Here is a 12,663-nt window from a genome sequence, read left to right on the forward strand (position 1 = left end):
TACATTAAAATAAATTAGGTTTTTTCCTTCTCCTGTAAAGTTCCCAGTATATATATATATACATATATATATAGAGAGAGATATATGTTTCCTGCAGAGCAGTTGTTCCCAACCCTGGTCCTGGAGGACCTCCTGCCCTGCACATTTAGTCCTTTTCCCTGCTCCCAGCACACCTGGTCCAAGTAATCAGCTAATTAACAGACGCTTCCTGAGCTGAAGCAGCTGTTTTCTGGCAGAAAACGCATATATGTGCAGGGCAGGGGGTCCTCCAGGACCAGGGATGGGAACCACTCCTGTAGAGCATGCGTCAAGTTATTTTCACTTATAAACTCAACAAAACATGTAGTATGACCAAGGGTATTCAAACTTTTGAATGACTTTAGCTAGCAGTTTAAATGAATAGAAAAAAAAGGCCACCAGTGTGCCCCCCCTCCTCTATGCCATCGCTCCACACAAACCTTTTATTAATCATGAATTACACTGTAAAAAAGTAAGATGAGCTGTAAGTAAAGGCTCCTGTGTTCAGCTCACACCTACAGAGTCCATTTGATTGAACCGGACGCAAGCTAGCACCGCGAGTTAGTTGAGCTGTGAGGAGTTTACTGTGTGCTGTTTCAGCTCGTCTTTCAGCAGATAAGACTCTCAGCAGCAAGTGAGGAAGACGGAAGGTGATAGTTTACCTTTCCAGCAGAGGAAGCAAAGGTGGATGAGTAACTTCCAGACAATACAGCTGCCAACACCAGCACGCAGACCATGCCACTGCTACTCTTCACACTTCACACTTGATTTATGGGTAGTAATTACTCCACCACTGGTGATATCATCTCACCACGCTTCCTGCACAAAAGTGACCAATTAATAGCTGACTGTAATGCCTGTTTTTACCCACATATTTTTAGCACCGAGTGCAAGACGAGTCGTATCAAAACAAGTCAATGCAGCTTTCTCCATAACAACCGCAGCACACAGATACATGTGTAATGCACACAGGAACATTTTCAGTGATTAACTGCCTCTGATTCCAAATCATTTGTGTGTTTTACTGTTTTAAAAGTAAACACAAACCGTTTACTGAAAAAAAAAAATCAATCAAACGTTTGATTCTAGGAAACATGGTCAAGTGCAAAATCATGATAACTTAAGTGAACATAAGTTAACACATCAACTACAAGGAACACACATCTGCACATCATAGCACATCTGTACTGTTTATTTCTGAATCTTACTGTGGAAAAAATGTGGCCTGTGCAAAAGCCGCATTTGGTCAAAAAAGATGTGATGTTTACATCTGTTCTTTGTAGAGAATGTGTTACTTATTTTCACCTAGAAAAACAACAAGCAATGTCATTTAACCAGGAGTGTTTAAACTTTTGCATATGAGTGTAAATAGAAAGACTGATCATTTGAACATTTCCAACAACACTGGCATGTACACTGAACATAAAACTGCCACAAAGCGTTCTTTGAGTGATGCCATAGAAAAAACACATCGCTCCGTAAAGATCCTTTAAAACGAGGGCTCTTTAGAGAATTCTGAAAATGAGTTGTGAGTATACTAGAAAGAACCCTTTAAGCCACCTCTCAGCCTCTCTTTCTCAAACATGGTTCTTCTGTGCCGTTGCTCAAGAACCTTTTGTGGCACTTTATTTTTTGGGGTTTTTTCAAGTACGGTCCATTTTGTGCATCCTAACACTTTTTGAGCATCCATTTCTCCTGCTTACATCATGTAATAAAGCATATACATATACATGCGGATTGTTCTGAGTAAAATGAACTTGTGCTCTACGGGGAACAAACAAATGTTGTCACTATCCAAAGCAAAATGAATATCTACAAAATCTTCACAGATGAAGGCAAACACTTGCTTTAGCTTTACTTTGTGCTTATTAAGTTAATGTAAAGAGATTTTCCTCAAAGCAGTTTTGGAAAATTTCCTTTATCATTTTGCCCTTTATCGTGGAATTTTCACACAAGAACAGCTGCTGAGCTCAAATGATGCAGATACAAAATGTGACGATTTGGCATTTTTCCTGTTTGCCATTTTTTGGCATTCTATTTATCTACTGAGTTTAACACATTGAGATAAAAACAATAATGAAAGATTTAGAAATTGCATTCATTTTAGCGCAGGCCAATTTTTTTTTTTTGTTCCCCAGTGAGCTCAATTCAGCAAATAAACAGTAAGTGTGCATGCAGATGTGCAGATGTGCTTTCACTGTAGAGGGTTTCAACTTATTTTCACAAAATTAATAAAATCTGGAATATGACCAGGGGTACCCAAACTTTTGCATACGAATATACATTGAATGTACAGTGAACTGCTGCATTGGGTTTACTTTATTCATTGCAAAAAGAACAAAATATGACATCATCAACACAATTTTCAGTCTTTCAGTGTGTGTGTGTGTGTGTGTGTGTGTGTGTGTGTGTGTGTGTGTGTATATATATATATATATATATATATATGCATACAGTGTGGTGTGAGAGCAAGTAAGAGCACGTGGCTGCTCGGAGAAAGGAGAGCAGAGGATCGCACTGAATGTGACTTCAGCCTTTAAACGACTGCTATTGGCTTGCCATGACGTCATGGTATTACACATCCAATCTTTCGGAGTTGTGAACAGTCATGTACTCCATCCTCACTTCCACTGCTGTTCTGAGTGAAGCATCTTATCCCGTTCTCAGGTAACTGGATCAAAAGGCCGCTGTCCAGTATTGGCGGTGCTGAAAGCCCAAACGACCCCCCCCCCCTCACCCCACCCCTCTCCCTTCCCCAGTCCTTAAGGAACTTCTACAGAACAGGGCCGGGGGGGGGGTCTTCAACAATTCCTCATTAGGTCATTAAGCTTAGACATGGTTCTTTCAGCGCGTTCAGGCTGACTCAGAAACGTGAGAACTGGAGAACATCACGACCAGAAAGAGAAGCAATGCACAATAGGCTACTATTATTTCAGGTATAAACTCAAAGGACGTACCTCAACGATAATGTGCATCCACGGAATGGAGTGAGAAATAAAAGATGTGCTTTCCTTTTCTGAAAAAACAAAAAACAAAAAGTAAAACAAATCCTGGTTAGAGAAGTGCAGCCTGGTCGCGGATCACTGCGCTTTACTGACAGGTGTGAGACAGAAACGATAAGTCACATCTACCTGTTGCTCCCTCGGTCCTCACTCTGAAGGCTACACTTAACAGAAAACGACTTTGGAAATGTTTTACGTTCCAGGTGAAGTTCGTTCTTGGTGCGTAAAATCCCCAAAGCAACCCAGTGCGCGCGGATCCTCGCGTTTTTTTCCCCCAAGCAATACACGCATTTAACCGAAATCACACAGTGAAGCGTTCAATCAAACGCCCTGAGCCAAAGAGAAGCGATTTGGGAACCAGATAGTCTAACTCTCTTCTTCCTCCATTCAGCTCCTGGCTGCCTCAGTCCACTCTCTCGAACAAAGGAACCACCGTCCGCATGGGCTCAACTTTTTTAGGGGAGCTGGTGCATCATCCTCGACAAAAAGTTGCTCTGCCCTCCAGACAAACTACTATTTCATTTCCACAGACAGACCTTCACGCAACATCCACCCCCAAAAAGTGGCCAGTCTCCGTTTTCCCGGCCTTAAGGTTGCTGTCCCGGTTCAAACGAGGCTAAAAGAAACTTCCAGTGTTTCTTTGTATTGTAATGCTCTTTGTCTCCACGTGCGAATGCAGCATTCTGGCCACGCCCTTGCTTCGTTTGGGACCCCGCCCTCAGGCGTTACACCACTGAGCAGAAGTTTGGTGGGATGGTGAAGCAACACCTGCCAATCCTGAATGAACTCTGAGCTTGAGACTTTTGTCGAGTTTAGGCTTTAAATACGCCAATGTCATAATATTAGTCTAGTCTGAAAACGTATGATTAATATCAGAAAAATATCACATCAAAAATAGGTCTTGTTTCCATAAGGAGACCTTTCTTTCCAGAAAAAAGAAAAGTTTATTTTGATAATATACCGTAGATATTCATACCTACATTTTGAACTCTTTTATATTAATAAGCATTCATTATATAGTATTGGCTGAACCGTTGGCTGAATTGACACATAGAGGAACATCTCAGTGGTTTGTTACTCTGTTAAAATAAGTGTTTCTCCAAGGGTTCAATGACAAGCGAGTTAAAGGGTTTAGAGGTAATAGAGAACCATGAGAACTCAAAAAAATAGAACCACCAACAACTAAAAATAAAAAAAAGGATCAATAATTAATGCATAAAAGATTATCTGCATGGTTCAATTGGTCTCTATGATGGGACACCAGCCTTAGAAATGGTCCTATACAGCACCGAAAAGGTCCTGCTATCACTAAGTTGTTGTTTACCAATTTGGCTTCCTTAAAGAATCTTTGAACCTTTTTTTATTATTATTTAAATGCATTTTTAAACTTTAAAGAAAGGTCCTACATCAATTCCGTTTTACCTAGAAGCGCACATCCAAGCCAAGCACCACTTAGGTAGGAGCCTTGATTTTTAGACTGGACTTTATCACTTCATCTACATAATAGGAGGAAATTAAACAAATTAAGCATTAATGACAGAGGAGTCACATCAAAAGGACGAGAATGCAGAACAGTTAAATATCTACATGACCCGCAGACCCGAGGCGCTCGGCCAGATCACCTTCCTCTGGTTAGTGTCCTGCGAATCACAAGAGGAAACTCTGCGCCTTGAACAACCACCACTGAACAGCAGACTCAGTGTAAAATACAATAAAATCAATACATGTTTCTATTTACGCCACCTGGATATATACATGATGTCTAACTGATGAATTGATTTCTTCAAACCTGCTCCGAGACACCTTGGTGTTCATGCTATTGTAGAATAGAGCCTTCCGCCTCCTTCTCACCATCCTCATGCCCGACACACACCCACACCCAGAAGGAATTAATTGGTTTAAGCAGCCGTTCCCCTTGAACCCCCCCCCCCCCCGCCCCCCTCCATCTGTCTGACACCCCTCCCCCCACTGTCTAGACCCTCTCCCTGGAATATATGCCCCTCTATGAACATTAGACTGTGGCATTAGCCACTCCGTGCTGCCATGTGCCACGAGCTGTGATGATCCGGGCTGATTACTCAGATGTGATTAGAAATGCTCTTCTATCAGCTTTACAGCGAGCTGATCCGTTCACATTTCTGCACGCAGTCATATGTGTTTAATTGCCTCGTAGATGAATTATTCATTTAAAAAAAATGAATAAATAAGTCTGGAGTCTCTAAATGAAAGCATATTCATGACCTAAAGGTTTCACCACTTGCTTCATATAGCCTACTTTAGAAGATAGCTTCCCAAGAGGATTATTACTGCTTAATCCGAGTTCATTTATATGCTTTATGTTGTTTCAAGCCTCTGCCTTGGAGTGGAGACCACACTGGTCCAGTCTTTGCTGAGGAGTATTGATGAATCATGTATTTGGCTATGGCCAAATTGCTGGTGAAACCTACCAACTGTCCCACCATTTTTTTAAAATCGGTTCTTTGAGCGATGCCTTGGGAGAACAGTGTTTGGTTCTCTCTAAAAGCACGTTTGCGTAATGTAAATGTTGCGTACCAATTTAAGGGTACTTCCTAGAACGTGTACAGCATGTAGAGGTCCTTTAAACGTGGTACGTTACGCTCACACTTCATGTACTAAAGTGGTCTCCAAAGAACCATCCGCTGAATTAACCAATGGAATGGCGGTGCGACTCCACCACAAGGCATGCATCCTATCTACCTACCAGAGAGGTGTCTGGCGTGGGAAGGTGTGAAGGTGTGCATGTCATGAAGACTCCACGTGGTGGAGATCATAGCAGCAGCTGTAGATCTACAGCTACAGTACATACAAGTAATGTCACGACCTCACTGTACATGATGTTAATGACTCTGAATAGTGGACACACACACACACACACACACACACACACACACACATTCAGCAATTCATAAAGGAAAACAGTCTCACAAGAGGAGCTCAGTTCCAGCTGATTTTATTTCCTTTTGGAAAAAAAGACAAAGTTTTTTGTACAGAGGTCTGACAGGCAGTGACTGGACACAACTGGCTGGCTTTGAATTCTCTACTCAAAAGAGATATGGTATGGCAAGACAAAAACAATATTGTACACAGCATATTGCACCAAATGAAACGTAAAAAAAAAAAAAAAAGTTTATATATATATATATTTATCCCAGAAAACTCATGAACAACAATCTTAAACGTAGGGATGTATATATATATATATATATATATATATATACACATATATATATATATATATACACACATTTATATATGTTCAAGTGCCCGTCGTAATAAATCAGTCAGACAAACACGCAGTCTTTACCTATTATACAATCAATGTACATGGAAATCTTCACGTCGATCCTTCTTCGCCTTAAAACACAACAGCTCTACATAAACCTGAATTTGAAAATAGAAAAAAAAAAAAAAACAAAAAACAAAAACAAAAAACAAAAAAAATGCTATTCGCCATGCCGGAACATACTAAAACGATCAGCTACATTTAGCCAACAAGTAGAAAAGATTAAATAACGCTTGCACATTTAGGAGTGAAGCAGTACTTCATTGTTCGTGGACTCGTATAGGCATTTTGAATGTATTTCATTTCCATCCAGTGGTTAAAACCGAGCGTTTTCACTATAAAAAAGCACAAAGGAAATAGTCAAAAGGGACCCATAAGTCACTGCTACATACAGCCTCGTCCAATGCTCCTTTTGCAATGTAAGGTCAGGTCATGCCTGGCTGGTGAAAATAAAAGAGACGCTGTGTCTTTAAGATGCCTGTGGACTGACACTGTAAACATGGCCAGGGGGATAGATTGTGAGTCAACCGCCTCCAGGAAAAGAAAACAGGACAAAACAAAAAAACAAAAAAAAACAGCGATGTTCTTGATAAATTTGTACAAAAATACACGTAGAAAATAAACGAAACGTTTCGATTCTCCTTTCTCCGCGTGAGAGGTCATGAGTTAAATAACACGATGCAGTTCTAGCCCTTCTGCAAACAGAGACGGACGTGTGCACAAGAAGACAGATGAGAACAGCTTTAAACAGAGGAAAAACCAAAAGTACAAACCGTTATAAATACATCGATAGAAAAGTGTCCGTTTTTCTTCTGAGCACAGAGAAGTTATAAAGCTGGATGAAAAAAGGGGAAAAGGCAAAAAAAGGGAGAGAAGTTTGGTCCTGATTTTTTTTTCTCTCTCTCTCTTTCTTTTTTTTTCCTTTTGTAGTGTAGAAAGTTGAACCGTCTGAGTTGCGTGTTTTGAATCCTGACAGGAAAAGCTGGTGATTGTTACTTTCTCTTTTCAGTCTTTCATGGCGCTGCAGTTCTCATTTGAACAACAAACAACAACACAGTTCATTTTCAGACTAAAACTCAACCAGCATGCTTTTTCGGTCTCTTTCTTTACGCCTGGCTAAAACACCGCTCCATCCAAAGGGATTCTGGCTTTCCTCGCTAAAAAAAGACCGCTCGCCTTATCTTTGCGCCAAAGTTCTCGAGCGTGTGTCCGTTTAAGTTGAACGGAGACGGCCGGACAGCCTCGTCTTCCCCCTCGCCGCTGTGCAATGCTTTCCCTCAACACTTAAGTCATCGTGTTCGAGCAAGCTAAGCGTTTGAATTTTCAACTGGTGTGGGCGTGTTGGAGACGACCCCACAGCAATGAGAGAAACAGGAGAAAGCATGTTAGGTTATCATGGCTTTGCCCCCCCCAGCGTGGACTACGTTTAGGTCCATCTTCACGTCATCTACTTCAGCTGGACTTGCTTAAAGGCTCAGAACAGTCAGTATGTGAAGACCAGGTTGGATATGGTGGACTCCAGCCAGTCTCCAGAGATCATCTCACTCACCTCTGGCGTGCAGTAGTCTGGAAAGTCGAAGTGCGAGCCGGAGCCGGACTCCAAGCCCAAATCCAAGTCTCTGTCCAGGGACACGGCGCCGAATCCGCCCAGGCCGCCGAACCCTGGACTGGGGTTGAGGTCGAGGAGGTCGTCCTCGAACTCTTCGTCCGAGGAAGAGGAAGAGGAGGAGGACTGGGAGGACGAGTGCGAGGCTGAAGGCGCCGGAGAAGAGGCGCGCGCGTGCTTGAAGTTGCGTGGGGCCAGCATGGCTGCTGCGCCAGATGTTTCCACCTCCTCTTTGCCGTCCTCGTACAGGCTCAGCGGGTCGCAGGATTCGGCGGAGCTGCTCAGAGTCGGGCTGGACGGCACGGTCACGCACAGCGGCTGGCTCTCGGACGCGCCCCCCGCCGAGGAAGCGCGCTTGGCCGGCTTGGCTGACGACGCCGCCCGCGGCTTGTAGAGCGAGTGGTGGTCCACGCCGGGCTGCTCCAGCGCGGTGGATTTCCTGTGCGTCTTGAGGGGTTTGCCCCCGTGGCTCTTCTTGGAGGAGGGCTTGCCGCCCGGGTTGCCGCCCACTTTGTCGCCAGCCTTGCTGGAAGAGGAGGAGGAAGAGGAAGAAGACGAGGAGGGCTTGACTTTCTTCCTCGGTCGGTACTTGTAGTCCGGGTAGTCGGCCATGTGCTTGAGCCGGAGCCTCTCGGCCTCTCTGATGAAGGGGATCTTGTCGCAGTCGCGCAGCAGCTTCCAGCGCTTGCCGAGGCGCTTGGAAATCTCGGCGTTGTGCATGTCCGGGGACTGCTCCATGATCTTCCTGCGCTCGATCTGCGACCAGACCATGAACGCGTTCATGGGCCGCTTGATGTGGCCGCTGGGGGTCTTGCACCACGCCACGTCCAGCTTGTCCCCGGCCAGGGTCGGAGAGCCCGGGGACGGCGAGGCGGAGGAGGAGGCGGCCGTGGCCGAGTCTGGATCCATCTCACCCGGGTCTATGGAGTCGCTGAGCGGCAAGTCCGCGCTGGTCGCTGTGATCGACTGAGCCACCATGACTGACTGCTCACTTACAAAAACTGCTTCAGCTGGTGCTCAAACAAAGTCTGTGGGTTCAGTGGGGAAGGTAAAAGTTTCAGCACGAGGCAGCAGATCTGTCTGCCCACTGAGCCACTACCACCACGCGCGTGGAAAAGTTACTTGCAGCACGTCTGAAAGTGCGTGCGCTTGGCTTTTCTTATCTCCCTGCCAGTGAACCGTCTCCAACACGCATATCCACCGCGTGGATGTCAGTGGGGGAAGTTTCTTCCAAAACAAGCGCCAAGCAGTCAGTTCTGATATTAATGATAGTGATACAAAGGGGTGCATATATATATATATAAATAAACAAAAAAGAAAAGCACAGCAGAGCGCAGCTCAACTGCCCGTGCGGCTGAAAACGAGCCCAGTGCCTCTGTGGATCCACGAAAAAACGCGCAACTTTGCGTCTTCAGCACGGTGCTTGGTCCGAGCGCCACGCGGTTTGAGTGTCTGGCGGCTGCGCTCTCTCATAGTCCCGCTCACGGCTGCCCCACTGTCTGCGGTCAGCAGCGCCTTGCGCCACGGCTTTATGCTTTCCCACAGCCATAAAGGCGAGAGAAAACGACCAATCAGCGCCTGTCTCCAGCCTGTCCGGGGTTACACCACGCCCCCGCCGCGCTCTCATTGGCCCAATATCGTCTCCAATAATAATCGGTGCGAGCAATGAGGAGCTTCGCGTCTGACCTCATTCCACTCTGCGCGCAGAAACTTAGTTTTAAAGGTACACGATGCTCTCTCTTTATTTATTATTATTAATATGTTTTCCTTTCTTTTCTTCCAAGACCAAGAGCAGGATTTGATTCGTTGATTAATGGAGAGTGATTAATTAGTTTAGAGCCAAAGTTGTGTCAAGCTTTTTTTGTTTGTTTGTTCTGTTTTGTTTTGCTTTTTTAAGCACTTTTTTTTTTCAGTTGGACCATTTAAGGCAAAAGTGAGGTCCAGTAGGAACGATCATGACCTCTCCTACAACTGGCCAGGCTTGGATAGCAACCAAACAAGCAGTGATTATGCAATAGCATATTAATCACATACAGCATAATAAATCATGCTTGATCAACATGATCAAAGAATAATGCTACTCCCAATAATATCATTGGGGGGGGGGCATTTTCCCATTTACCTTTGTGCATATGCATATTGACATTACGCATTAATTACAGTGTAATAAGCAGAGGCTGGGTGTCGCACATGGCACGCGCTTGGCTCTCTGAGGCAGCATGCTTGTGTTTTTGTTTCAGCTCCTGCTGGAGAGAGCGAGAGCGATGGGAGGGAGAGAGAGAAAGACTCTGCCCACCAGACTGGAGACACTGAGGGTGGAGTCGAGGAGGGAGGTTGGTGTCCTTCAGTACGGTTTTTCCCCCTCTCCTGCTCACTGCACATTGTAGTGCTTCTCCTGCTCTAACAAACACATTTAACCTCATGAACGGCTCACTAATGAGCTGGTGAGTCGAGGCAGGTGGGTTAGGGCAGGGTGAGGGACAGTAGATTATTGAAGAGCACTGCTTCAGTGCATCAGCCACACCAGAGAGCCTAATATGCTACTTAGATGGGTATTTATGCATCCAGAGCTTAACAATTAAAGCACATATTCTTAGGCAATGCTAAAATATAGGCCACTCTATGGCATTATATAGCCGTCCCTTTACTGTATGGTAAAGATTTAAGATGCCAGTGCTGTTTTCATTGTCAAAACGATGCTGCCAACCTGGAAGCACAAACACAAGACGCAGTCAGCCATAGGATCTGTAGAGCCTGGAGTCTTTCAGTCTCCTCACTGGCTTTCTGGCACCCTTTGAAAACCATTCATCCACTAGATGGCATAGTAGAGCCAATATAGGGTGGATGGAATTCATTATTTAATTTTACACAAAGGAAGCGACTGGTGAAGAATAACTGTTTAATCTAGTAGAAGCATACATCTGAATATGCATTACGTAATCCGTTTAGCCACACTCACATAGCAAAGTTAAAGCTAATTCAAGGCTGATTTTTGAGCTGGCTTTCTGAGCAGCGGTCCTTTCCAGCATCTCTGACCCGAAGCACTGGCACATATAAGACATATACAGAGCTATAGAGGATTCATATGAAATGATCTCAGTGAATCAGTTGTAACTCATATGCAGCAGCGATCATGCCAGGGTTTGTTTTGTGCTGAAAGGGATGATGAATATTCATGAGAGTTATCTTCAGTGACGGTCTGGTCCCTGTGAAGCGGCTACTCTGCCCCGCGTATCGAGCGCCAGGGCAGCTGGTTGCCCTACAGCACTGTCAACAAACATTTACAACCTTAGCACTTGTACTTCGCTGGGAACGGGCAGGTGGGTTCTGTAGAGAGGAAGGAGTGGAGGTGTGCTAGTGTTCAAAAGTTTGGAACCACAGTTTTAATGTTTTTGATAAAACAAAGAAAAACATTGTAGATTAATGTATGAAATTACTCTATTATGATGCTCTACAACTCACCAAAAATGGTTCTTCTGTTGTTACAAGTTTGACATCAGAACAATAGAAGAACCATTTTTGGTGCTTTACAGAACCCCTTTCAACAAGAGACCATATAGAACAATCTACAGCACATTCTCCATGAATCTGAAGAACCTTTTAATCATGCAGACTGTTCATTGACTCTTCATGGTTCGGCATAGAACCATTTTCTGGACTAAAGAATGACCAATCAATTTTAAGAGTGTATCAAAAACGGTTCTTTGGCTTGTAATAATAGTAGAACCCATTTTGGTGCTATGCAGACAAATTTTCCACAAGGTTCTTGTGGAAAAGAACCATATTCTCCATCAATCTGAAGAACCCTTTAACCATGCAAAGGGGTCTTTGAGTGTTCATGGTTCTATATAGAACTGTTTTCTTTACTAAAGAATCTTGATTTTAAGATTGTACAAAAAAAGCGTAATTTGGCTTATAACAATAGTGGAACTCTGAAGAACCCTTTCATTATGCAAAGAACCCTTTAATTATGCAGAGGGTTCTTTGAGTGTTCATAGTACTATATAGAACCATTTACTTTCCTAAAGAACCCTTGAACAACCATCCTTTTTAAGAGTGCACCAAAAAGTGCCCTTTGGCTTGTAACAGTAGAAGAAACCTTTTTTGAAGGGAACCGTTTTGAAAAAGGGTTCTATATAGAACCATGAACAGCACATTCTCCATCAATCTGAAGAACCCTTTAATCATGCGCAGGGTTCTTTGAGTGTTCTTGTGTCTTTATAGAACTATTTTCTTTACTAAAGAACCTTTAAAGAACCATCTTTTTAAGCGGTTGATGGTTAGAAAAAATTAAAGTAGTGAACAAACCATCCTGAAATACACCGGTCAGGCACAACATTATGACCACTTCCTTGTTTCTGCGCTCACTGTCCATTTTATCAGCTCCACTTACTGTATAGCTGCACTTTGTAGTTCTACAGTTACTGACTGTAGTCCGTCTGTTTCTCTGATACTTTGTTAGCCCCTTTTACCCTGTTCTTCAGTGGTCAGGAGCCCCATGGACCCTCACAGAGCAGGTATTGTTTGGGTAGTGGATCTTTCTCAGCACTGCAGTAACACTGATGTGATGGTGGTGTGTTAGTGCGTGTTGTGCTGGTCTAAGTGGATCAGACACAGCAGCGCTGGAGTTTTTAAACACTGTGTCCACTCACTGTCCACTCTATTAGACACTACTACGGTGTCAGTCCTTGTAGATGTAATATCAGAGATGATAGCTCATCTGCTGCTGCACA

The 12,663-nt window shown here is 43.8% G+C and overlaps 1 protein-coding gene and 1 long non-coding RNA gene across 3 annotated transcripts in view; both read right to left on the reverse strand.

The window, feature by feature from the left end:
• LOC108433816 overlaps positions 1 to 4,869 on the reverse strand; it is a 43,237-nt gene extending 38,368 nt beyond the window's left edge. The window contains exons 1-3 of one of the 2 annotated variants that reach the window (XR_005129749.1): positions 4,810 to 4,869; positions 2,976 to 3,034; positions 681 to 837 (exon numbers count right to left, since the gene is read on the reverse strand). This is a non-coding gene — a long non-coding RNA (uncharacterized LOC108433816). Of the gene's footprint in view, positions 1 to 680; positions 838 to 2,975; positions 3,035 to 3,149; positions 3,662 to 4,809 lie in introns of those variants that run through there. The other variant, XR_001858319.2, reaches the window with a different exon arrangement.
• A 1,106-nt stretch (positions 4,870 to 5,975) lies between these two features.
• On the reverse strand, positions 5,976 to 9,418 carry sox4a (SRY-box transcription factor 4a). Its single transcript, XM_017708680.2, has one exon. The coding sequence runs from the start codon at positions 8,906 to 8,908 to the stop codon at positions 7,808 to 7,810; it is 1,101 nt and encodes a 366-aa protein (XP_017564169.1). The 5' UTR covers positions 8,909 to 9,418; the 3' UTR covers positions 5,976 to 7,807.
• Positions 9,419 to 12,663: the final 3,245 nt, after the last annotated feature.

The sequence above is a fragment of the Pygocentrus nattereri genome, chromosome 27 (assembly GCF_015220715.1).
Source record: "Pygocentrus nattereri isolate fPygNat1 chromosome 27, fPygNat1.pri, whole genome shotgun sequence".
Lineage (NCBI taxonomy): Eukaryota > Metazoa > Chordata > Actinopteri > Characiformes > Serrasalmidae > Pygocentrus > Pygocentrus nattereri.